General features: G+C 36.5%; 1 protein-coding gene across 1 annotated transcript in view; it reads left to right on the top strand.

The window, feature by feature from the left end:
* Positions 1 to 22,583, top strand: part of sgsm1b (small G protein signaling modulator 1b) — a gene marked incomplete at its 5' end in the record, with an annotated part of 33,047 nt that extends 10,464 nt beyond the window's left edge. Inside the window, 19 exons of the mRNA XM_081353957.1 lie at positions 876 to 1,018; positions 2,334 to 2,465; positions 3,056 to 3,180; positions 3,265 to 3,332; positions 4,200 to 4,363; positions 4,442 to 4,568; positions 6,728 to 6,854; positions 7,375 to 7,439; positions 7,518 to 7,663; positions 8,885 to 9,013; positions 10,602 to 10,772; positions 10,856 to 10,927; positions 15,183 to 16,529; positions 17,705 to 17,829; positions 18,475 to 18,557; positions 19,344 to 19,453; positions 19,556 to 19,652; positions 20,555 to 20,722; positions 22,172 to 22,583. Of these exons, the coding sequence (XP_081210083.1) occupies positions 876 to 1,018; positions 2,334 to 2,465; positions 3,056 to 3,180; positions 3,265 to 3,332; positions 4,200 to 4,363; positions 4,442 to 4,568; positions 6,728 to 6,854; positions 7,375 to 7,439; positions 7,518 to 7,663; positions 8,885 to 9,013; positions 10,602 to 10,772; positions 10,856 to 10,927; positions 15,183 to 16,529; positions 17,705 to 17,829; positions 18,475 to 18,557; positions 19,344 to 19,453; positions 19,556 to 19,652; positions 20,555 to 20,722; positions 22,172 to 22,260 (3,488 nt within the window). The 3' untranslated portion in view covers positions 22,261 to 22,583. The remainder of the gene's footprint in view (positions 1 to 875; positions 1,019 to 2,333; positions 2,466 to 3,055; positions 3,181 to 3,264; positions 3,333 to 4,199; positions 4,364 to 4,441; positions 4,569 to 6,727; positions 6,855 to 7,374; positions 7,440 to 7,517; positions 7,664 to 8,884; positions 9,014 to 10,601; positions 10,773 to 10,855; positions 10,928 to 15,182; positions 16,530 to 17,704; positions 17,830 to 18,474; positions 18,558 to 19,343; positions 19,454 to 19,555; positions 19,653 to 20,554; positions 20,723 to 22,171) is intronic.
* Positions 22,584 to 27,992: the final 5,409 nt, after the last annotated feature.

Genomic DNA, 27,992 nt, shown 5'->3' with positions numbered 1-27,992 from the left:
CTATAACACGCAATTCTGACTTTATAACACGCAATTCTGACTTTATATCTTGCAATTCTGACTTTATATCTTGCAATTCTGACTTTATATCTCGCAATTCTGACTTTATTTCACGCAATTCTGACTTTATATCTCGCATTTCTGACTATATAGAGATGTAAACTCGCAATTGTGAGATAAAAAGTCGCAATTATCTTTTAAAATGTTTTATTTTGTGGCGGAAACAAGCTTCCATAGTGATCAGAGGAAACTGTCTAAGTTATGTATTTCAGAAATGTATATACACTGTAAAAAAATTGCTGTAGTTTTGCAGCTGTTTGCCAGTAACTTACTGTAGATTTAAATTTATGTTATTTACTGGCAACAGTTTGTTCAAAGTTAAATGAACATTAAACATTAACAAGTCTTTGTCTTTAAAGAATAAAATTATAAAATAACAATCTAATGCAAAGCATTCTGGGAACCAGAAATCTTCATCAACCTTTTTCTGTTTTTTTCCTTCAGATTTTGGTTCCCAGAATGCTTTGCATGATGATGTTATTTTAGTTTTATTCTGTAAAGATAAAGACTTGTTAATGTTTAATGTTCATTTAATTTTGAACAAATTGTTGCCAGTAAATAACATCATTTTAAATCTACAGTTAGTAGCTGCCAGTAATACTGTAATTTCTACAGATTTTTCTAACAGTGTATACAAATCCACAGTTAGCGAAAACTTAATTTAAACAATGTAATAATTTAATGCAGATATAATGAGCTCATTGAAGTATTTAATACTTGTTTGTTAACAAATGATTATGACATTTAGAAGATATTATGCTGCATTGAGGTAAAGATGTGTGTGTGATGTTTTTCCGCACCTGTGTGTGTTTCAGTCGGTCCGTGTGCTCTGGATTACACGAAAGCCAAGACGGCCAATCACTTCTGGACGGACCCGTCGGCTGACGAGCTGGTGCAGAGACACCGCATCCACAGCGGACACTGCCGGCAGGACTCTCCCACTAAACGCCCCGCGCTCGTAAGACTCGCAACATTCATGCTTTGGGTTCGGCGTGAGATCATGCAGCGCTCGACCTCGACTCAAACACCATCGGCTCAGAGAATATCACCAATGTGTGCTGAGACTGCAGACTCACTGCGTGCTCTCGGCTTATTTCGATTTCTTGTTTTGTCTATCTATCATCTATCTATCTATCCACTATCTATCTATCCACTATCTATCTATCCACTATCTATCTATCCATCCATCTATCCATCTACTATCTATCTATCTATCTATCTATCTATCTATCTATCAGTCATTCAATCTATCTATTTATCTTCTATCTGTCATTCAGTATATCTATCTATCCATCTATCTATCCACTATCCATCTATCTATCTATCCATCTATCTATCTATCTATCTATCCACTATCTATCTATCTATCCACTATCTATCCATCTATCTATCCATCCATCTATCTATCCATCTATCCACTATCTATCCATCTATCTATCTGTCATTCAATCTATCTATTTATCTTCTATCTGTCATTCAGTATATCTATCTATCCATCTATCTATCCACTATCCATCTATCTATCTATCCATCTATCTATCTATCTATCTATCCACTATCTATCTATCTATCCACTATCTATCCATCTATCTATCCATCCATCTATCTATCCATCTATCCACTATCTATCCATCTATCTATCCATCCATCTACTATCTATCTATCTATCTATCTATCTATCTATCTATCTATCTATCTATCCACTATCTATCTATCCATCTATCTATCTATCCACTATCTATCCATCCATCTATCTATCTATCCACTATCTATCCATCTATCTATCCATCCATCTACTATCTATCATCTATCTATCTGTCATTCAGTATATCTATCTATCTATCCACTATCTATCTATCTATCCATCTATCTATCTATCTATCCATCCATCTATCTACTATCTATCTGTCAATCCATCTATTTATCTTCTATCTGTCATTCAATCGATCTATCTATCCATCTTCTATCTATCTGTCATTCAGTCTATCCATCTATTTATCTTCTATCTGTCATTCAATCGATCTATCTATCTTACTATCTATCATCTATCTGTCGTTCAGTCTATCCATCTATTTATCTTCTATCTATCTGTCTTTCAGTCTATCCATGTCATCTATCTATCTATGCATCTGTCTATCTACCTTGCTTTGCTTTCCTTTTTTATTTGTTTGTTGCATATGTAAAATTCTAATGAAAAGAAAAAAAGAAAGATCTCGAATGCTATTAGAGGGTAAAGCGATGAAGCGATCCTTGATCTCCGTCTGTGTGTGTAGATTCAGAAGAGGCAGTCGAGCGGCAGTATGGACGACAGGCCTTCTCTCTGGGCTCGCGATTACGTCCAGTCCCTCCATCAGAACTCCAGAGCCACGCTGCTCTTCGGGAAGAACAACGTCCTCGTGCAGCCGGTACGTCAGCTGTCAAATATCGCTTTGACGTGTGTGAAGATACTGTAGTGATATGGCGTTTTAAAGGTGCAGTGTGTAATATTCAGGAGGATCTGTTGACAGAAATGCAATATCATAAACACATCTATGTTTTCAGTGGTGTATAAAGACCTTACTTAATGAACCGTTATGTGTTTATTAGCTTAGAATGAGCATTTCTGTCTACACACACCGCGGGTCCGCTTACATCGACATGTTTCTACGGTGGCCCTAAACGGACAAACGCGTTTCGTCACTATGTTGTTCTTCATGTAAAGAAGATAAAGCTAAAGTCAGCGAATAAAACACTGACACAATGATGAACAAGTAACAATAATATTCACAATAAATACTGAATAATTAAGTAAACCTAATTTCTTAATTTATCTTTGTAAAGAAACCTCATTGCTTAATTGGCCACTCTCTGCCGTCTCAGACGACGACATCACTTCCTGTCGGCCACCGTAACTTCTATTGGGTGCAGTTCACAACCTCACCACTAGATGCTGCTAAAAATTACACACTGCACCTTTAAAATAAAGAATGGCAATAAATCGTCTCTGGTCTTTTAGACAGACGACACTGAATCTATCCCAGGATACCTCTCTCTACATCAGACGGCGGACCTTATGACACTGAAATGGACACCGAACCAGCTGATGAATGGAAACGTGGGGGAGTTTGATTATGAGAAAAGGTGCGTTGTGATTGTGCCGTCGACTATGTGGCTGTGTAAAAGATTTTGAAGTCAACACTGGTGTCTCTTTATTTTCTCCCATAGTGTGTATTGGGATTTTGCGATGTCCATTCGTCTAGAGGAGATCGTCTATTTGCACTGTCATCAGCATGGTGAATATATCAATGCTGAGCATCTTTAACACTGTAATGCCAATAACACTCAGAAAATCTTTTTTTATTATTCTTTATTAATCAGTTTATCGAAACTTTAGACAAAATACTTGCATTTGCATGGAATATTTAGACAGTTTGCATTTGTTTTTTGAGTATCATAATTGATCCATCAGGCTTTTATGGCTCATTTAGTATGATATAGTGAGAATATGGAGGGGAAAAAACAGCTAAATTATATTCAGAGATTTAAAATGAGCAAAAAGATGCAATTGTGTGCAAATTTGGACATTTTTATGGTCAAAAAGGGATGAAAGTCTGACGCCTGTAATATAAATCAATGAGAACTTTATAACAGTACAGCAGATACTTGCATAAAATGCATATATATATATATATCAATACCTGCCAATAATATGTCTTAGTAAGTTGATATTTAAATGCTTAGTTTTATGATTAAAGCTCTTTAGTTTTAAAACAAATAATGCAATGCAATGATGATTGAGAGATATAGACAAATAAACCTTCCTCAAAAGCCTGATGATCATATTTGATACTCGTGATTTCTCCAAAAACTGATGCATGGATAATCACAAGTAGCCTCCATTTAGTCTCCATCTTGAAATATTACTAACAATATCAAAGTTATTCTAACATTTACTTGATAAAAAACAATAAACGAGCTGAAGATGGATGTTTGTACAATTATACTAAACTAATAAAGTCTAAACTCTCAATCAGAAGAACTGTATTAGATTGTGTGCAACATGATTTTTTAAATTTAGAAATGTGCATATCAAATATGATACAGTGTCTTAACAGGGTTAAAGGAATATTAAAGGTTTGTCTGAATCTGCTTGTGTTCAGTGGACAGTGGTGGTACTGTGGTTTTGGTCAGCCAAGACGGGATCCAAAGACCTCCGTTTCGGTTCCCAAAAGGAGGCCACATTCTCCAGTTCCTCACGTGTCTGGAAACGGGCCTGCTTCCTCATGGCCAGTTAGATCCTCCTCTGTGGTCCCAAAGAGGAAAGGTACGCCCAAAACTCATTCTTCAGCAGTGTGAATAAGAAACGTTTTGTTTTGCAGACCTTTTTGTGTGCTTTCCGCAGGGAAAAGTGTTCCCAAAACTGCGTAAAAGGAGTCCACATGGATCCAGCGAGTCATTCTCGGACAAAGATGAAGATGAGGCCACGGATTATGTGTTTCGGATTATATATCCAGGCAGTCAGGAGTTCGGTAAGTTAACGTGATGTTGGTGTTTCATTAAGGCTGTTCACAAGCAAGATTATAGTTAATGAAAAAAAAAAAATTATAATTTAAAAGTTTTAATTAAACTGAACTGACTCTTTCCTGCATTGCTTCAAATCTAACTCAAAAAAAAAAAAAATGGTAACAAAATATTTTCATATTTTCTTTTTAAAACCTTTACTACACGTTTAGAATGGACTCAATAGCATTATAGCAGCATAAAACTGCACAGAATGTAAAAATATGAATTTTCCATGTGTTGCTTCTATTCTTAACACGCTAATTCGGTCATTTTTGATCGAAAAATTGTACGTTTTTTGTACGGAATGGAACGAAACTTGGTAACGATTTTGGCACGTGCTATGTGAACACACACAAATAAATCAGACATGATTCAAAAAGGTTAAATGGTCCTGAAAAAACAGTCACACTTAGAGCGTTGGAAACGAATGTGAGACGAACTTCGCCTAGTGGAAGCGTTTAGTACTGCGCCTCACAAAATCCCACTAAAAGCTCATTTTTTGAGATATCAACCTCAAATTAGATTTACGGCTTTTATTTTCTCACAGTTTTAGAGTAAAATGTGTTTTGTAAAATATATATTTAATATAAAATTCTAATTTTTTTAATGCTTTTTATGCATAATAACTTTTTTTTCCCAAGTGTCTTTTTTTTCAGTCTGTTGCTCAAAGCATTCTAAATTTACGACAGTAAATAATAGGTAATAAATGGATCATAACTATTTTATAATTATAATTTAGTGCCATAAAATCCCCTAAAAATACAACCTATAATATAGTACATTCATTTCATTGAAATACCGCTACGCGGGAACCAACAGAGGGTTATTATAAATAGAAATAAAAACTAAAATATACTGATAGACTAAAACAAAACTGAGTTAGAGGGTTTATAAAATAACAAACAGAACTAACAAATAATTTGAAATGGTACAAAATGTTTTAATTATAACCTAGTTGACCTGTTTATACAGTTTCCCATCAGGGACATCTACTGGCCAAAAAACTGTTTTTATTTTGCCTTGAATATAAGAAACAAATAACATAATAAACGTAAAAAATAACGCATACAGTAGATATTTGTGTAAATATTTTTGTGTATCATTCCAAACACATCAAGCACCTCTTAAAACACCTGTTTTTCCTCTAATGTAATAAATTATGCACATATGATAAATATTTTAAAATGGATATAACTGCCAATAGTAGATTTGTATACATCTTGTCATAAATATAGTGTTTGTATTATTTTTAATTCATGAATATTTTGAATTGGCGTTACTTCATATTCTTAGTATTCATGTTCATTTTAGTTTAAGTTTTAGTAATTCATTTTATTATTATTTTAATATTGTCATTTAAGTTTAATTCATTATTATGACAGTTTAAGACTGTTTTATTTATGTCCAGTTAATAATGTTAATGCTTCAACTTAAACTTTTTATTGCCAAAACAACATTTCCAGTTTTTTAGTTCAAGTTTTTCCAACTAATATTTATATTTTTTATTTTAGCTTGATTTCAATTAACAGAAATGTTTTAAATACCATTAGTTTTAGTTAATGATAATAACCCTGCACATATATCCATATTAATTTCATACTGTGAAAGTGGCTCGTTTTAATGGTATGAGATAAAAATGAAGGCAATATAAAGAAAAGTAAAACTTTCCTTGTATGTTTATGAAAAACACATCCATACAGCATTTCTTATTGGATACTGTACATTTTTATTTTATTTATTTCTACATCTGACTAATGTCTGAAGCAGGATTGCCATTTTTTACACTGGTAATGATGGTCTTAAATACAGGGTTCGTACTGATACTGCAAAATTAAATTCTAGGACTTTTAAGGACTTTTCAAACTGTCTCATATACTTGGATATTTATATGAGCAATATCACGCTCATAGCCATGCAAAATGGCTCTATATCTATAAAATTAAACACTAATTTCACATATATTGTCTTTCAATAATTTCAAGCACTTTTCAAGTACCTCTTCATAAAAATGGCTGTTTTCATGGGTTTTCCTGGACTTAAATTTCAAAAAGTCAAATTCACCTTTAAGCACCTTGTACGAACCCTGTAAATATGATGCTAATTGATATTATTCTCAATATTAAAGTTGCACCAGAACTGATCGACCAGAGTGTGAACATGTGGCAGCCCACGCCGAGGAAGTCGTCTTGTTCTTCATGTTCGCAGAACGGCTTGTCGGACGGTGGACTTCCCAACGGATGCAACCACGACAGGCTAGTCTGGATTTGTGATGTTTGCAATATAAAATAATCTACTATACATGAACCTGGACCACAAAACCAGTCACGGGTCGCACGGGTATATCTGTGGCAATAGCCAACAATACATTGTATGGGTCAAAATTATTAATTTTTCTTTTATGCCAAAAATCATGAGGATATTAAGTAAAGATCATGTTCCATGAAGATATTCAGTAAATTTTCAACTGTAAATATATAAAACATTTATTTTCTGAGTGAATGCTGCACAATCGCCAACATAAATGGAGAACTTTAAAGGAGATTTTCTCAATGTTTTGATTTTTCTGCATCCTCAGATTCCAGATTTTCAATAGTTGTATCTTGACCAAATATTGTCCTATCCTAACAAACCATACATCAATGGAAAGCTTATTTATTCAGCTTTCAGATGATGTATAAATCTCAATTTAAAAAATGGACCCATGTGACATGATTTGTGGTTAAGGGTCACGTATGTGGTTTTAGACTGACTCCAGATGTCTGTGTGAAACAGGGCGCCGCTGAAGCTTCTCTGTGAGACCATGAAGCACCAGATCATTTCCCGTGCTTTCTACGGCTGTATGTATCGCATGAGATTTATGCTTTTGTAACACACTCTCTAATGCACTTTCTCATGAGCTGTCGTGTATCTTCAAGGGTTGGCGTACTGCCGTCACCTGTCCACCGTCCGCACGCACCTGTCGGCTCTGGTGAACGCCACTATTGTTGAGACGGACATCCCTTATGACGCCAAAGGTGGTCTGTCTGCAGAAGTGTGGAAGATGTTCCTACAGGACAGCGCTGTATGTGACCTTCACTATCTAGTGTACTTACTCCACAGCCTCATTAATAATCAGCTGATATATTGTGTACAGTAGGGCTATTATAGTTAAGTAAAATCTTATTTTCCTCATATTCTCCATTGTTGCAGCTCCTCTCTTCCCAGTCTGTCAGTAACGCTCTGTTTACTTCCTGTCTCTATGAAGCCCCTCCTTCTGAAAAGCACACTGTGCTCTGATTGGTCGGCTGGAGCAGTGTGTTGTGATTGGTCGAGTGTGTTTGGGAAATGTCCCGCCCCTTACCATAACCGCCAGTTTAACACACTACTAACTAACTCAACCAGGCCCCGCCCCTTTATTCTGCATATTAATTATTTAAATGAGGAATATTGTGACGTGTTCGTTCCCGGAAGAAACTCAAGACTACAATGGAGGCGTTTCAGGAGATCAGAAACACTGACACTGATATTGTCACGAACTGCTCTGAGACACGAAGGCTGAGAATCCAAATGAAAGGGTAATCCACAATCGTAGTAAACGACAGGCAAAGGGTCACAGCACAGTAAATCAGTCCAGTGAAACAACCAAATCCACAGGAACGGGAAAACAAGGAACATGGAAAACAGTGGAAACGCTCAGAAATGCAGTTACACTAAACAAGACTTTGCAGGGAATGAATGAGTGTATGACGGATATAGAGAATAACTCAAAGCAACATCATACACTAAAGAAAGATGAACATGTGCAAAGAACAAAATTTGTGGAAGCTTGTTTCCACCACAGAATAAAACATTTTAAAAGATAATTGCGACATTTTATCCCACAATTGCGAGTTTATACCTCGCAATTCTGACTTTATTTCTCGGAATTGCGAGTTTGCATCTTCTGCGAGATATAAAGTCACAATTCTGACTTCGCAATTGCAAGTTTAGATCACGCAATTCTGACTTTATAACTTGCAAAAGATGCAAACTCGCAATTGTGAGAAAAAAAGTTGCAATTACCTTTTTTTATTCTGTGGCGGAAACAAGCTTCCATAATAATTGGACCCTTTTAAAATTAAAGTGAAAGTGGAAAATATAAGCATAAATAAAATAAAAAGTCTCATTTGTTTTTAAAATGTTTTAAAAACTTAAGATTAATAAATACAGTAGAAGTAGTTCATTGTTAGTTATTGTAAAGTGTTACCATAAAAACATGTAAAATATTAACAAGAACTATAATATTATCTCTGATGCTGTGCAGGCGTACGAGGAGGAGGAACTTCTTCGGCTGGTGTATTATGGAGGCGTGGATCCCTCTTTGCGTAAAGAGGTCTGGCCGTTTCTCTTAGGCCACTATCACTTCACCATGAGCCTCGACGAACGTAAAGAGGTGAGCGAACGACTGATCGACAGAACGAGACCAGAGCAGAAGCAGCATAACCGTGCTATAGGGCTGTCAAAATGGCTGAAAAGCTAAATTCGAATTTCTTTGTTAAATATTATAAATATATAATTCTAATTATTTTCAAATTCTAAAGGCAATACTTAATTTTAAGAGAAAAAAAGAACTGTATTGCTTCCTATGCCCACAAGAGGGCGCAAGCGAGCGCAAAAAGCAAATATAAACCAAATCAAGCATTTTATTGAAATGACATTCACTTTTTAAAGTGCATTGACTTTTGAAACAATTGTTCTTATATAATTTAATTGCCTTAATGTGCATGCAAGGAAAATTAGGTTACAATAGTGCATAAAACTGTGTTTGTGCATCAGTAACCTGAGAAAACACACTTCAACAGAAGCGTAATGAACTACATGAACACTAAATAGCAAACTGGCATTCAGAAACACTCACTTCTACTCACTACATCTACATATAGTTCATCAAAAACACCAGACGCTCATCTTGATCTGAGCGAGTGCGGAGCGCTTTCTGTTGACAGTGTTTTAGCTGATGAAAACACACGCTCAGCTCTGACCGATGTGCAGGTTTGGTCAAGTGTGTCGTTGCATGATTTTTCCCACGATCTGAGAGGGTTTTCATCAGCAGGAAGCCTTTTCCCGCCATTTTTTAAATTAGCAACACAGCCGCAGCGCTGTACACTGGATAGAGACAGAGCGCAACGCGTCATAATCTGAAGACCACGCTCAAAAGTAATATCCAGAAATACGTTTTTATAATCTGTCGACCCCAATAAAACAAGCGTTTAAAGACACAAAAGTGGGTACAGACTGGAACGAATGGGTAAATTGGGATCCTGACACTCAGTATGCACTAAAAAATTCACTGGTAAGTCAAATATCCAAATGTCAGTTTTATATATTATATTTCTGTAAGCTAAGCTATACTGTCGCCGATTACGTTCCCTGCTCCAGTGGACATAGTTCTCAGAGTAATATGACACCTTGCGCTCTGTTTCAATTGCCTGTATCCACTTTTGTGTCCTTAAATGCTTGTTTTTTGGGGTCAACAGATTATAAAAACTTATTTCTGGGTTTTTTAGCTTGTTTGCTGTACACCTTATCACATAGCAGCCTTTCGACATTGTTTTGTTTTTTGTTATAATATTTTGACAAGGAGGCAGCCTCTCGCAATGCAAAGTCAATGGAGACGGTTGGATTGTCGTCCCCCCCCCCCCCCCGGTGTGGGCGTGGCCTAAATACGCTCTGTCTCTATAAGCTGACAAACATAAACCACCAAAAATTCAAGTGCACGGTTTTTCCATTCGAATGTGCAGTTTAAAAAATAAAATAAAATACGACGAATATTTAAAAATTTACGTTTTTATTTGACAGCCCTACCTGGTATCTTGAATCAGAAAAACTTCCTCTTCCAGCATCTCTTCTCTTCTCTGATGATGTGGGCGGGGCAACCTGTCACTCACATGAGATCAGCCAATAGCAAACCATCCAATCAAATTCCCTGCAGTTTTTTTTTTATCGAATTTTAAATGACAGCCCTATAATCCTCTCTCTAGGTGGACGAGCAGATTCGAGCGTGTTACGAGCAGACCATGAGCGAGTGGTTGGGATGTGAAGCCATCGTGCGCCAGCGAGAGAAGGAACAACACGCCGTCGCTCTGGCCAAATGCGCGTCGGGCGCCAACGTGGACAGCAGATCGCGCCAGGACTCCACCATCAGCACGGATGTAAGTGTTTACGCTCGAGTCGCCTACGCTGATCAGATGCACAGTGATGTTTGCATGCAGATTTACTGTGTTTCTCTCCCCAGTCGTCTCAGAGCAGCGGCTCCGATAAACAGAGTCACGCCGGATCACACAGCGACTCCAACAGCAGCACTCGGGTGAGACGGCATCGCATTAAACACCACGATTAACTAGGGGTCTAACAATATATCGTGTCACAATATATTGCATCAATATGTCTCGTGGATAGTAAAAATCTATGGAAGCATATGGGTAGCAATATTCAATTTGAAATGTAATATGCAAAATGACAATGCATTTCTGTTTTTAAATGTACATTTTCCATTACATTTGTGCAACGTTGTTGCAAAATGAAAATGAAAAATCAATTATATAATTTGCATTTGCCATTTCATACACTAGTTTTAATATGTAAATGTTTCTGGGGCGGGACGTGTTCGGCTCGGAATGCATTCTCAATTTGCACATTGAATTTTGCACATTCATTGCGGGACATTTAATGAAAATGCAATCGCAAGTGTCTTACCTGTGAGTGTAAATGCAATTAAGAAAAATAACATTTAAATGATCATTTTGCTACAGCTTTTGCTTGAACATATTAAACATATCTAATCATTTCTGTAATACATTTTAATTTTGCAACTTATAAAGCATTAAAATATGTATTCAATTTACATATTAAAACTAGTGCATGAAATGGCAAATGTAAATTATATAATTGAATTATTATTTACATTTTGCACCAAACGTTGCACAAATGTAATGGAAAATTTTAATTTAAATACAGACATGCATTGTCATTTTGCATATTATATTTAAAATTGAATATTTCTACCCATATGCTTCCATAAAAATCTGTATTGTGTGTAGTTCAGACAAAATACATTTTTTTTTTCAAGTTTCAGTGTCAGTACTACATTAAACTGTTATATATAATGTTGAATATAATGTATAATAATGCAGTGGGAGAATATTGATAATGCCAAATGTCTGATGTTACCAGTAAAAAATGGCCTACATTATTTTCAGCTTCAGAATCATGAATATTGTTAATCTGGTGTCTCTATTGTCCTGTGCTTTGGGTTTCCAGCACCAAGTCCATCCTATTCATTTACACACACAATGTAATATCAAATTTAGCATTTTAAATCAACAGTAAATGTTTCTTAACCTTTTACCAAGTATCACAATAATATCGTATCGTGAGTTCAGTACCGTGATATGAGGGTATCGTTACACCCCTACGATTAACCTGTTACAGAAGACGGTGTTATTGCTCAGAGGTCGCTTTTTTTTGTTGTGCTTTAAGTTTCAACTTTGTCTCAGATGATTCTTAAAAAAGGAGAAGTAAATCAGTCTCAAATGTGACATTCAGTATGAACAGATATAAATTGAGTGGAAAGCAGCCTCAATCATTTGAGCTTTAAATTTTGGTAAGAAATGCTTGAGATCTCGGACTTTTGAAATAAAAAGTTTAATTTTAACAGGGCTGCCAACTTTTGAGTTTAGCTTGGAGTGAGATTTTTTTTTCCGGGGGGGGGGGGGGGGGAACAAATATTAAACAAATATTGCATCACAATAAGTGTAATTGTGACTGTCAAAACATTTGGTAACTAAATAGAATTGTACAATGACTGGTAGGATACAGTTTTTATTATTGCTTGACAAAAAATTCAAGATTTCAATTCCATTCTTGTGATTTGATTCCGATTTTGATTCAATATTGACTAATTTGGATACATGTTTATTTTAAATTTTATTTAAAAAAATAATCTCACCTAATGCTGTAAACATAGAGGGCTCAATCTGCTGGTATTATTAAAGGTTAAAAATAACACATTAAATTAAATATAATGTAGTTTTTGTTATAATAACAATTATTGAATGACATAAGTAAGAATATAATAAATATGTAATATAGTGCTCAGCAAAATCTCCTCTCTAGCTATTTTTTCTATTCTATTAACATGCTATGGTCATTAAATGGCTTTCCTGAGGTAAATGTAACGTTATGTGACATAATTGTTCTCCTGCTGTTATAATGACCTTTTTCAGTGGTTGAAAAACACCAATTGGTTGATATTATGTATACTTTCGGTAAGTTGTACTGCATCTTTAAATAAAAAAGCAACAGATGATCGGTTCACGTGCACTTGAACTGAGGCGCTCAGCGATCTGTCACGTCACATTTGCAAGCGCCAAACGTATTTTTGTGTGAATTTCGTAATAAAATTGACGGAATCTAAGAGCTGAGAATTAGTTTAATATTAAAAGTACCTCTTTGCTCCGCAATTTTTCTGTGCGTGAGAAAATGGATGTGTGGCGTGAGAGCGTGTGAAAAGGGTCAATTGCGTGAGTCTCACGCTCAATGCGTGAGAGTTGGCAGCCCTGATTTTAAGTAAAAAAAAAAACAGTAATAAAAAAATATCTAGAGATTATAAAAATTAATATATAAAGAATTTAATAAAAAATATATATATTCGATATCGTTCTGAATAATCGGCTATCGGTTTCGGCCGATATCGTTCTGAATAATCGGCTATCGGTTTCGGCCGATATCGTTCTGAATAATCGGCTATCGGTTTCGGCCGATATCGTTCGGAATAATCGGCTATCGGTTTCGGCCGATATCGTTCTGAATAATCGGCTATCGGTTTTGGTCGATATCGTTCTGAATAATCGGCTATCGGCTTCGGTCGATATCGTTCTGAATATTCGGCTATCGATATCGTTCTGAATAATCGGCTATCGGCTTCGGTCGATATCGTTCTGAATATTCGGCTATCGATATCGTTCTGAATAATCGGCTATCGGCTTCGGTCGATATCGTTTGAATAATCGGCTATCGATATCGTTCTGAATAATCGGCTATCGATATCGTTCTGAATATTCGGCTATCGGTTTCGGACGATATCGTTCTGAATAATCGGCTATCGATATCGTTCTGAATATTCGGCTATCGGTTTCGGACGATATCGTTCTGAATAATCGGCTATCGATATCGTTCTGAATAATAGGCTATCGGCTTCGGTCGATATCGTTCTGAATATTCGGCTATCGGTTTTGGCCGATATCGTTCTGAATAATCGGCTATCGGCTTCGGTCGATATCGTTCTGAATAATCGGCTATCGGTTTCGGCCGATATCGTTCTGAATAATCGGCTATCGGTTTCGGCCGATATCGTTCTGAATAATCGGCTATCGGTTTTGGTCGATATCGTTCTGAATATTCGGCTATCGGTTTCGGTCGATATCGTTCTGAATATTCGGCTATCGATATCGTTCTGAATAATCGGCTATCGGCTTCGGTCGATATCGTTCTGAATATTCGGCTATCGATATCGTTTTGAATAATCGGCTATCGGTTTCGGTCGATATCGTTCTGAATATTCGGCTATCGGTTTTGGACGATATCGTTCTGAATAATCGGCTATCGATATCGTTCTGAATAATCGGCTATCGGCTTCGGTCGATATCGTTCTAAATATTCGGCTATCGATATCGTTCTGAATAATCCGGCTATCGGCTTCGGTCGATATCGTTCTGAATATTCGGCTATCGATATCGTTCTGAATAATCGGCTATCGGCTTCGGTCGATATCGTTTGAATAATCGGCTATCGATATCGTTCTGAATAATCGGCTATCGATATCGTTCTGAATATTCGGCTATCGGTTTCGGACGATATCGTTCTGAATAATCGGCTATCGATATCGTTCTGAATAATAGGCTATCGGCTTCGGTCGATATCGTTCTGAATATTCGGCTATCGGTTTTGGCCGATATCGTTCTGAATAATCGGCTATCGGCTTCGGTCGATATTGTTCTGAATAATCGGCTATCGGCTTCGGTCGATATTGTTCTGAATAATCGGCTATCGATATCGTTCTGAATATTCGGCTATCGGTTTTGGTCGATATCGTTCTGAATAATTGGCTATCGGTTTCGGACGATATCGTTCTGAATAATCGGCGATCGGTTTCGGTCGATATCGTTCTGAATATTCGGCGATCGGTTTCGGTCGATATCGTTCTGAAAAATCGTCTATCAGTTTCGGCCGATATCGTTCTGAATATTCGGCTATCGATATCGTTCTGAAAAATCGTCTATCAGTTTCGGCCGATATCGTTCTGAATATTCGGCTATCGATATCGTTCTGAAAAATCGTCTATCAGTTTCGGCCGATATCGTTCTGAATATTCGGCTATCGGTTTCGGTCGATATCGTTCTGAAAAATCGGTTTCGGTTGATATCGTTCTGAAAAATCGACTATCGGTATCGGCGGAGAAATTCAATATTGGTGAATCTCTATGTATTATTGTTCTGTCTTTCAGCTGTGCTGGTTTTAGGTTTTCTGATTTTGCGTCTCCTGTCTATCTTGACCATCCTCAGGTGTTTGGGTCTGTCGATGAGGTCGACCCGATTGAATCTGAGCCCAAACCAAAAGACGAGAAGCCACAGCCCAAAATCCCAAACGGCACTCTCCCGAATTGCACTAGTTCTCCAGACTCCGGGCACCCGTCATCTCGTAACTTCTCCGTGACTTCAGCGCTCTCAGACGGCTCTCCGAGCACAGAGGAGACGTCCACACAAGAGCCCAAAACCACAACTCGAGACCCGCCATCACAACATCAGGCTGACCTGGAGAAGAAGGCCAACGAGGATCCACCAGAAAACAGCTCGGCTTCTCGGGATACGGTCAAAGATGCTGTCGTTTCACTAACAGAGAGTGTCCGTTCAGAAGACGAGTCAGTAAAGCCTCTAGAAAGTGAGACTTCTGAAACACCTGGGACTGAAATGCATCAGGAAGTCGATTCAGTGAAAGATAAAGACACGACTAAAGAAAACACAGAAGCTAAAATGCAACCCAGTGCAATAAAATCTGAAGAAAATGAAAAATGTGAACTTGGTTCTTTAAAAGATCCTGTCGAAGAAATGACAAAATCATCAGAGTCAAAGGAGGTTGAGATTGAAGTCGATTCAGTGAAAGATAAAGACACGACTAAAGAAAACACAGAAGCTAAATTGCAAACCAGTGCAAGAATATCTGCAGAAAATGAAAATAAATGTGAACTTGGTTCTTTAAAAGATCCTGCTGAAGAAATAACAACAAAATCCTCAGAGCCAAAGGAGGTTGAGATTGAAGGATGTGCGTCTTCAACGTCTGGAGAGGAAAACTCAAAATCAAGGACTGATAAAGAAACAGATTTGAAAGTAAACGAAGGCCGGGATGACACAAAACCCGATCAAAAAACTGATGAATGTTCACAGAATGTGATCAAATGTGAAGCTGAAACCATCAGCACACCGCAAACAATCAGCTGGGACTCTGATCACACCATTAACAGATCATTAATCAAACAAATCACCGAATCCGAGTCGGAAAGCTGCGGTCCCATCACTTCCCAATCAAAACAATCTCCAGACATGTCTGACGACTCGCCGTCGGCTCTGGAAATGGAGGAGATCGCTTCATCCGTGGTTTACATGTCCTCAGACACTCACATATCCCGGACTCCTCTGATGCTGGCTCGTCCCGTAAACTCTCCGATGGGAACGCCTGCGCTGGAGCTCTGCATGGAGCCGGGCGTCAACACCACTCCCGAGGGAACAGACTCCGCGCTCTCGGACGAGGAACCGGAGATCGACAACTTATTCCCCAAACCAGACTCTCTTGCAGTCACGGGAGACAAGATCGACATCGCGTCTCCAGTGTCGTCCATCGGGACAACGTACTCGGTATGTCACCTGAAACATTCTCAGTTTAAACTTTAAAGGGATCGGGAGGGGAAAAATGCTCGGTCTTGCCCCAAAACATTGTTTTAGTTTAGTTTATGACTTTTTTTGCTTTTTTTGTTTGAGAACTGTGTTTTTGGTCTTTGTATTTGGTTACTGTTTTTTTTTATTTGCTCTCTTGTATGTTTGTTTACTGTAGGGTTTTTTGGGTCTTTTTTGTATGTTTGTTTTTCTTTACTGTTTTTTTTGGCCTTTTACATCTTTTTTTTTTATTTGCTCTCTTTATGTTTGTGTTTGTTTTCTGGTCTTTCTTTGTATGTTTGTGTTTCTTTACGGTGTGTTTTCTTTTTTTTTATATTTGTTCACAGTTTATTTGCTCTCTTGTATGTTTGTGTTTGTTTACTGTGTTTTTTTTTCTTCTTTTTTGTATGTTTGTGTTTCTTTACTGTTTTTTTTGGCCTTTGTATTTTTTTATTTTTTTAGTTTTTTTATTTGCTCTCTTTATGTTTGTGTTCGTTTACTGTGTTTTTTTTGTCTTTTTTGCATGTTTGTGTTTCTTTACTGTATTTTTTTGTTCTTTTTTGTATGTTTGTGTTTCTTTACAGTTTTTTTGGCCTTTGTTTTTTTTATTTGTTTACCTTTTTTTTGCTCTCTTTGTATGTTTGTGTTCGTTTTCTGGTCTTTGTATGTTTGTGTTCATTTACAGTGTTTTTTGGCTTTGTTTTTAATATTTGTTTACTTTTTTTGCATGTTTGTGTTTTTGTTTACTGTGTTTTTTTGGCCTTTGTATTTTTGTGTTTGTTTACTTTTTGTATGCTTGGTTGTTTAATGTTTTTTTTTTCTTTATATATATATATATATGTTTTCTGTTTTTTTGCTTTGTAAGTTTATTTATTTACTGTTATTGTCTTTCTTTGTATTTTTATTTGTTTATTGTTTGTTGTGTTTGTTTTCAGTCAAAAACAGCATCATGAAAGTAGCTTATCTGGCTCATAATACTATATTTCAAGTCTTCTAAAGTCATATGATGCTTTGTGTTTGGAACAGACCCAAATTTTTTGCACAATTATAAACCTCCTTTTGTGCTCCAATTAAGAAATAAACACATTTTTGGGTGAACTGTTCCACTATTAGTGTGCAATCTTCAAAGACATTTTTTCTTCTCATCTCTTTTACAGCAGGAGCTGGTAGACCTGTACACACTCAATCTACATCGCATTGACAAAGACGTCCAGCGATGTGACAGAAACTATTGGTATTTTACCCCCACAAACCTGGAGAAACTGCGTAACATTATGTGCAGGTAAAATATAAAGCTGATTGTGATGTTTTTTATATTTTAGTTTAATGTATACCATTCAAATGTTCGGGATCAAAGTCTATTCTGCTCACTAAAGCTGCAGAATAGAAACACAGTAAAATTACAGTAACAATTTGATTAAAAATACAGTAAAAATAGTGAAATATGATTAGAATTTAAAACAGCTGTTTTCTATGTGAATATGTAGTAAAGTAATTTATTCCTGTGATCAAAGCTGAATTTTCAGCATCATTACTCCAGTCTTCAGTGTCACATGATCCTTCAGAAATCACTCTAATATGATGATCTGATGATCAAGAAACATGTATGATTATTATCAATGTTGAAAACCGTTGTGCTGCTTCATATTTTTGTGGAAACCATGATAAAAAAATATTCAGGATTCTCTGACGAATAGAAACATTAAAAGAACAAAAAAAGAAAATAAATATTTTGTAACATTGTTACAAAAAAAAGCCTTTATTGTCAATTTTGATTAATTTATTGCATCCTTATTGCTAAATAAATTATTAATTACTTTGAAAAAAATACTTTTCTTGAATGGTAAGAGATAAATCTGCAGCATTACACTTATTTACTTCTCATCTGAAATCAAATGAGAATGTTATCATGTTTTTGTGTCCTAAGTTATGTGTGGCAGCACCTTGACATTGGATACGTCCAGGGAATGTGTGACTTACTAGCGCCGCTGCTGGTCATCCTGGATGATGGTACAATAACCTTAATAAGTCTTACCCTATTTACTCCAGTGACCCATATGTTCTGTTTAATTATTGAAATGAATATTTTTCCCTCTGAAATCTGATTGGACATATATAACTTGTTTGGGAAATTATTTATTGTGATTTTTAATTTAATTATTTGTTGAACAATGGTGTATTTTATTATATTGCTGTTGCCTATATTTAATAAAAGCATTGGAAGTTTTTTAGCCACTATGATTCATACTGTGCCTAAAAAAACATTGTGATTTAAAGTCCACCTGTAGTTGAAATCCAGTTTTTAATGTTGTTTATATGTCTATGTGGTGTTTTTAATATGCTTTAAGACAAACCATGTGTAAATTCATAAGTCGACAGCATTGCTGAGTATTTCCTCCTTAAAACTGCAGTGAACCAAAGACAGTCTCAAAAACACGCTTTGAAATCGCTGGTGTTTCTGACGTCACAAACTACCTTGTAACCAATCAGATCAACGTGTGATCGTCAACCAGTGGATCTCTGAGCTGAGTGAGTGAGTGAGTGGAGGCGGGGCTCATTTGCATATTCATAGAACCGCGTATACTAAATGAGGCGAGGGTGTCGAGTTACATTCAAGATATTTTAAACCATGAAGACATTTTTTTCAAGGAAAAAACTTTTAAATGTGTCATTTTGGTGATTAAAGATGAGTTTTAATGGATAAAATGATTGACTACAGGGGGACTTTAACTAAAGCAATGTGACTGTTATATTACCAAGTGAAAAATATTTCTGAATCGTCTGGTTTAAATGTAGAGGCCATGGCTTTCAGCTGCTTCACTGAGCTCATGAAACGAATGAACCAGAACTTCCCTCATGGAGGAGCCATGGACACACACTTCGCCAACATGCGTTCCCTCATCCAGGTTTCACCCACAATCACGCACTTATTAAACACATTTCTGCTGATGTTTTAGTGAGTGTGTGTGTGTGTGTTTCTGTTTCATAATTCTGTCACACCTCTTCAGATCCTGGACTCGGAGCTCTTTGAGCTGATGCAGCAGAACGGAGACTACACACACTTCTACTTCTGCTACCGCTGGTTCCTCCTGGACTTCAAGAGAGGTGAGCGCATCGACGCCACACTGCAAAAACATCTGGAAAACAAAATGAAAACACTAATAAATAATCAATATTACATGCTTAATAAATAAATATTAAATCCTAAATAAATAAAGGCGAGACACTACAGGCAAAACCATAGTTTATGCACCGGTCAATTTTTAGATCTGTGGGATATTTTGCATCCATAACTTTCAGACTAGTGGAAAGCAAACATCCATTTATTGCATTTTATTAATTTGCGTCTAGATTTCAATTGTCATAAATAGCCTATATTTAAAGAGTTTTTGTCTCCACTTCAGTATCACATACACACACCAAACTTTACAGAATCATTCCTATCTATATTATGATTTTTACTGAGGGGTTTGTTCATGTTATTTGCCTGATGTTATTACTAAAAACATGGTAATAATGTTTTTTTTTCTCCACTTCAGCAGCACTTAAACTAAACATTACAGATTTATTCCTATTTAATTCTGAAGGTTTTACTGAGGGGTTTGTTCATATTATCATTTACCTGATTTTATACAATATTTTATAACTAAAAACAAGGTAAAAAAAAAGCACTTACACACCAAACTTTACAGTTTTATTCTCATCTAGCCTATATTCTGATTGTTTTTACTGAGGGTTTGGTCATTTGGTCATTTACGTGATATTATTTGTTATTTTATTCATAAAAACGTGGTGAAAATGTATTTTTTTCTGGCTGTTGATAGTATTTTCTTATTCATAGAGTGATTAAAAAGAGAAATCCAAAATCCCCTCAGTAAAAACCTTTAACTCTAAATCAAATTTGCAATTAATTTTGGTGCCACTAGTGCTGCAAAACTTACCATTTAAAGAAAACTGATGCACTTAAAGTAAGTGAATCCTTTTTTTTTTTACCTCTTTTTTGTAAGAAATGGTGTATGATGACGTGTTCTCTGTGTGGGAGACCATCTGGGCCGCCCGTTACGCTTCCTCCGAGCACTTTGTGCTCTTCATCGCGCTGGCGTTGGTTGAGCTGTACCGAGACATTATCCTGGAGAACAACATGGATTTCACAGACATCATCAAGTTCTTTAATGGTGAGCTGACTATTAAACGTCTATCAAATGCAGTGATGCAAAATCTCACAATAGCGGTTTTCTTACACCTATTTTTAGCAATTTTTGGGTTAAAACTGCTGGATGGAAATGCATAACTTCTAAAAATGCGCATAAAAATTTATGAAGAATAATTTTTTTATCCAAAAACTATGATTTAAACACATTTACCAAATAAATGCCTCGGATGTGCAACAAAAATTTTTTTAAAATTGCGCAACTTTGCGTTTAGAGGATGCGATTGGATAACTGGACTAACCAGCGGACCAATCGCATCGCAGCATCTCAAATGTTGGTTTGATCATTCTGAAGTGCCAGTCTGTCATCTGAATGATTTAGTATAATTACCTCCCAGAAGTGTCTCACATGATTGCGTTCACAAACACCAGCATCCGAACACAAGATAACATGACGTCACGATTAACTATTTCATTCCCTTGATTTGCGATATCGTGAGCACAATTTTTAAATTGAAGGAACAAATTAGTATATTGAGCACATAATGTACTTTTTCTTTCTTGCATGTCATGTGCGGGTCATTTATGATGTATGAAAAATAGCCCCTGTGGCTTTTGCACCAAAATATTTTGCTGATATTTTGCACCAGAATAGTCACAGAATAGTTAAACACGTGGGATTGAAACTCCTTCTCCAATGTTTATTGCGATATTCCAATTTTGTGCATATGTTAAAGGGGTGGTATAATGGCCTTTTCACAAGATGTAAAATACATCTCTGATGTCCCCAGAGTGTGTATGTGAAGTTTTAGCTCAAAATACTCCACAGATATTTTTATATAGCATGTTAAAGTTGTCACTTTTTGAGGGTGAGCAAAAACACACCGTTTTTGTGTCTGTCCCTTTAAATGCAAATGAGCTGCTGCTCCCGGCACAGGGGGCGGAGCTTCAACAGCTTGTGTCCTTTTACCTCACACACATGGACTGAAAATTGTAAAAAATATTAGTCTTTTATGTTCAAACCGGAGTCAGACAATGATGGAGAGACTCTAGAAGAAGTGACAACATGTAGACAACATTTCTGAATGGTTAGTTGATGAATTTATGTAGCGTATGTGTAGTTATCTTCTAGTCATTGATTAGCATATTCTGTCATGATAATCTATAAATCGTGTTCAGGGGGCGGGGTTTATGTAAATTTTAGTGTTGGTGATGTCACTAACCCGGGAGGAATGTGGTGTAGTCTCTACCAGCCGTTTGTTGTAGTCCTTAAAAAGCGATTTCTTTAAAAGCAAATATCTCCCTTTGCTTTGAACTTTGAGCGTTGTAACTTTGCAGATGTTGTTTATGCTCAAACAGCAACATTACACACTAACTAAAGTTTAAAAAAAGGGTCATATCATATTCAAGTACTCCCAACTTTGGATGTAAACATAGCTAACGATATGCTGTTGCTCATTATGTCTTCATATAGAAATGGCTGAACATCATGATGTCCCAAAGCTGCTGGTCATGGCCCGAGACCTGGTGCACAAGGTCCAGATCCTGATCGAGAACAAGTGAACAACTTCCTCATCATTCTGCCTACCATTATCCATCTAAAGACGCTCTGTGTCTGTTTTTGGCCATTTTGAGAAAACAAAACCTTCAGCTACGGTAAATGCCAAACCAGTGTTTTCATCTGCCCAGATCTTAATATTATAATATAGAGTATAAATATTGAAATAGGAAGTTGAGGCGGGATATATCAGTGTTTTTCAAACAGCCAATAGCCCATTTGACTGGAAAAAAAGTGTAAGATGAGAAACTTTTTAATGCCCTATACATAAAGTTTATTTAGTCAGATTAGCACTAACATGTCAATGGACTCAAAGACATAATCTGCAAGCCACAAAACACTGATTTTGATTTTAACGGGGTCTGTAAAAGTAAATATGACTAGAATATATCAGAGATTAAGAAAATTATTAAAATAGAGAATAGTTTTATACAAGGTCGAAATGGCTATGAAATATATAAAGATGATCTATGAATGGCAGTGATGTGTGACTCAATGACTCAGATTTTCTAAAAGCACAAAGTATTAAAAAAATAATGCTGTATATTTATTTATTTTTTAAATGTGTGAAAATTAGACACTCGTTATTGCAGAGATGTTTAGCGTACTTCACACATCACTACACGATATTTGCACGGACAAATTGATGGCACCTTTTGTCAGGTTCATCAGACTCACGTGGGGATGAACGTGAATTATTGTCATTTCCAGCAGGGTGAAAATCAGCTCATATTTGACCTCTAAATTCAAAGGAAAAAAATAAGAAATTAAATTTGCATTCTACTTTTAGGAGCATTTGGATTATTGTATATTTGCAAATAAATACTCTCTTGATGTATAAATCTAAATATATATTTTTTTTTACATTACATTACATTACAGTACTGAAAAAGAAATTATACAGGGATGCACCGATATGAAAATTTTGGCTGATACCAACAATTCTTTATATTTGAAAGCCGATAACCAATATATTGGCCAATACCGATAATTCTTTATATTTGAAAGCCGATAACCGATATATTGGCCAATACCGATAATTCTTTATATTTGAAAGCCGATAACCGATATTTTGGCCAATACCGATAATTCTTTATATTTGAAAGCCGATAACTGATATATTGGCCAATACCGATAATTCTTTATATTTGAAAGCCGATAACCGATATTTTGGCCAATACCGATAATTCTTTATATTTGAAAGTCGATAACCGATATATTGGCCAATACCGATAATTCTTTATATCTGAAAGCCGATAACCGATGTATTGGCCGATACCGATAATTCTTTATATTTGAAAGCCGATAACCGATATATTGGCCAATACCGATTATTCTTTATATTTGAAAGCCGATAACCAATATATTCGCCGATACCGATAATTCTTTATATTTGAAAGCCGATAACCGATGTATTGGCCGATACCGATAATTCTTTATATTTGAAAGCCGATAACCGATATATTGGCCGATACCGATAATTCTTTATATTTGAAAGGCGATAACCGATATATTGGCCGATACCGATAATTCTTTATATTTGAAAGTCGATAACCAATATATTCGCCGATACCGATAATTCTTTACATTTGAAAGCCGATAACCGATATATTGGCCAATACGATAACTCTTTATATTTGAAAGCCGATAACCGATATATTGGCCAATAAATCTAAATCCAAAGTTTTATATCAGATTGATTACAATGTCTCACCATTAAAAGCCATGTCTCAAACACACAATTATGATGTTCTCATTATAATTTTTATGTAGCCGATATGACAGACTTGCGCTGCACGTTGCACTGAACTGTATTTTCCTGTTTTGAAGTGATTCCAATCATATTTCAAGCAAATCATAACCATCATGTTGAACAGTGCGCATCTGAAGAGTCTCAGCTAAAGGAAATAACCCATTATTTATCGGCTTTAATATATCGGCCAAATTTTCTTATTGGAAAGAAAATTATAACATTAAAACATGTCGTCCGATACCAACATGGTTGCCGATATATCGTGCATCCCTAAAATTATATAATAAACACATAGGAAAAACTAAGAAATTAAATTTGCATTCCTTCAAGAGCATTAAAATGTTTGCTTATTTACGAAACTATAGTAAATCATTATTGTAATAAATTTTTTATTTAAATGAGCAAAAAAGCTGATCAAAATCATAAATGTATATTGCAGTAATGAAGATTTTATTTATTTTCACAGTAAAATGGTCTTAAAAATAGGCTGAATTTTCTTTATGCAAAAAAAGTAAATTATTTATTTCTTTTGATTTTGGGGTCAAATGCGACCTGGACACTCATTTAGCATCAGGTTTTTTGCCCCAGCATCTTCGTCACTCAGATAATCTGTTGTGCTGCTACACAATGACGAACCTCACTCAGTGAACCAACTTTACTGTAAAAACAACCGATATTTTCATTTCTATTGATCTTTTTGCCTTAAGTTTCTCTGTTCAGGGACATGTGTGGTGGGCGCTTGTCATGAAGTTCATGTTTATCTGAGACAGTATATGCCATATAGGTGTGTGTGTGTGTGTGTGTGTGTGTGTGTGTACAGATGTGCTCTACTACCAGCAGCCAAACTTTTGTATGGTGTCCCAAACTTTTAGCACTTGTTAGATTTGATGTGATTGTAGTAACCTGCTAAAACACGTGAGACCCAGAGCGATTGGATGAAGTGCCAGTGTCATCAACACTAATTCCCCTCCATCATATGATCTCTTTATCATCCATCTCTATATATTACTGTTTAATGCCCTGTAACATTAGCTTACATTGAATGATGCTGTATGTAGCTCACAATATAACAATATCTACAAATGTTGGACGTGTGAATTGTAAAAACTTTAACTGATCAATGTATTTGGCTCACAGCCTCAGTGACACGAACTACAGACAACATTAGACACAAAGATTTGTTGAAATTGTATTGGAAACCTATATATTTTTATCGTACTCTGTGAAACTATATAGTATATTGTCAGAACTGCGTGCTGCATATGATATAATCTGTATTATAATATTTAATAAATGTATGTGTTGACTGTTTTTCGTGATGGATCATTCTTTACTTAAAGCTACAATCTGTAATTTTTTTCACCACTAGGGGTCGCTAACCTTTGTTACAATAACAAAGGCGTAGATTTTAGGCCGATGGATCTAACGTTAATAATGTTTATACAGTTTCTGAGTGAATACATTGATGTTTTTAACATGACTGTGGTATGAAGCAGGGCGCGATTGCTAATGAGAGACGGATATCAGCGCCACACGCGAGTCCCGCGGATATAAAGGAATAAGGACATTTATTCTACTGAACTACACGCAAATGCTGAATTACTACTCACACAGGTCAGTTCACGCGTGACCTTTCAACGTGATTACGTAATGTGTCGCATCACAGCTAGTGCAAGATGAGCATTAGTGGTTAAAAGTATATAAATGTGTATTTTGTTCTAAAATGTCCGCTGGTTTGTCTAGATGAGACTCTTATTCCTCGGCTGGATCGTGTCGAGACTTTGAAGCTGCACTGAAACTCACATCTGGACCTTCGACCCGTTGGACCCCATTGAAGACACTATATGGAGGAACATCCTGGAGTGTTTTCCTCAAAAACCTTCATTTCTTTTCCACTGAAGAAAGAAAGACATGAACAGCTTGGATGACATTGGGGAGAGTACATCAGGAAATGTTAATTCTGAAGCGAACTACTCCTTTTAACTACTATAGTTATCAACACTGAACTAACAGTTCATGGAAAACTCCTCCAGGTAGTTTGACATCAAAAAAAAAGAAAGCAAATTGTGACTGCATGTATTCTCGCTCAGAGGGCTGTAAAACAGGGGCGTTGCTAGACCCCTGTGCCCAAGGGGGTAATCTTTCAGAAAAAATTAAAAAAAAAAGCTTCCCCGGCCGCCGCCATTGATTAGCAGAACATCTCCTGCTGTTAGCATTCCATTGACTCCCGTTCATTTTCACTTCGACAGCAAATAACTTTACATCTGAGGCGTTTAAAGACTCCATTTGTCCATTGTTTATTTCTAAAGAAACACGAAAATTAATAAAATGCTCCATTACCTTGTATCTTACGTTATGGCCCGCAGAAGCAGTTTTTGTAAAAATAGGATTGTGTCATAACCAGGCGACTCTCTGTCGCACAGTAGAGAGATTACCGTGTGGACAGAAGGAGAAGCTCGCGGGCGATCGGGAAGACGTGGAGGCAAAATGACAAAGTAATTAATCAGAATACTTAGCAAAAGTTGCTCCTGCTCCTGCTCATGGACAGCTCCTACTCACACTCTCCGTCTCTGCAAGTTTAGGAAGGGAATGATTCAGATTTCTCTCGGCACAGCCACTAGAAGACAGACGGGTTGCTCACGTCACATCCACGTCGTCAAGCTCAGTGTGAGTCTGCGCAGTCGCTCAGCCATCAGGAAGTGAGAGCTTCTAATTGACTTCACTTGTCTCCGTTGAATCCAATGTGTCCATTTCTTTTACTGTTGTTGTAAAGTTTTTCTTTCTTCAAAGCAGAGACCAGGAGACAGTTGGGATCGCGTTCAACGGAAGTTATTCTTTATTGAGAACTCCTCTGTACACGGCTGTAGAAACTTCCAACATGATCTGACGTGAATGTTCTTTTACAGTTTATATACATTTAGGGGCAGGAACCGAAAAAGACAGGTTTAGGAACCGGTTTTAGACTGAAAGCATAGCCCACCCTAATCCACTCAGCATATCTATTCAAACACTGAGACCCGAGTACAGGACTGGCTGGACTTTCTTGCTAAAACACAAACTCCAAGAGTTTCAGTAAAACAGGACTGACCAGAGTCTTTTGCTAGAAAACTCTGATAATCATAATTTATACCTAACCTTAACATGCTAAATTCAATGTAAACCTAAATTAAACATTTTAATAGTCTATGGCAATAAATCTGAAGTTTGAGTTTAACAATTTATTTTATTTGTCAGTGTATTTAATAGAAATTATATTATAGGGTAATATAAACTATCTATTTGCAACGCAGTAATAAAACAATCAACGCTTGTAAAAGCAACGCAGTTTAACCGAAAACAGAAACTGACCCGCGCGACAGAAATCCATGCCCGCCCGCGCACGTCTGTGTTTCCTAGCAACTGCAGCGCGCGCACATTTGAGCACACCGAAGTCCAGTCAGGTGTTGGCACGCTGACACTATTGAGGTAGGCTATATGAAACAAAAGTTTGTAAATAATGCAAATAATCTTATTTTTATTCATTATTGGCTTCTGTAGATGGACATCATATTTTTTTGTACGAAGCAGGGACAGTGAAGCAGAAAGGAGAGATGATGAGTTTGAGGGAGGTAAGACTTGATAAACAATTTAGCCTACATCATCATCAGACATAAGATACAAAAGCATCAAGCCTCAGAAAAACCCATAAGAAAAACCTCTGCAAAGAAATGGAATTGCACTTTACGGCGGATCTTTTGTGACGTCATTGTTTATGTTTGCCGCGTTGCATCACGGGAATCGTGTGGCAGGAAACACCGCTAGATACCTGTAATTTGACTGTTTTGCACGTTTGGAGGAGGATTTAGAGAAGAGGATGGTTCACTCTTGCTGTGTGGTCGATTGTACGGCTCGTTAGGGGCCTGATAAAAAGTTTTTTCGAATTCCCTCCGAAAAGGATCGCGAAAAACGAAAGAAATGGTTGCGTGCAATTAGGCGATTGAACCT

The sequence above is a fragment of the Scardinius erythrophthalmus genome (genome assembly GCF_964197995.2).
Source record: "Scardinius erythrophthalmus genome assembly, chromosome: 23".
Taxonomy (NCBI): domain Eukaryota; kingdom Metazoa; phylum Chordata; class Actinopteri; order Cypriniformes; family Leuciscidae; genus Scardinius; species Scardinius erythrophthalmus.
The sequence above is the reverse complement of the archived record's forward strand: the minus strand, read 5'-3'. Positions and strand labels throughout refer to the sequence as shown.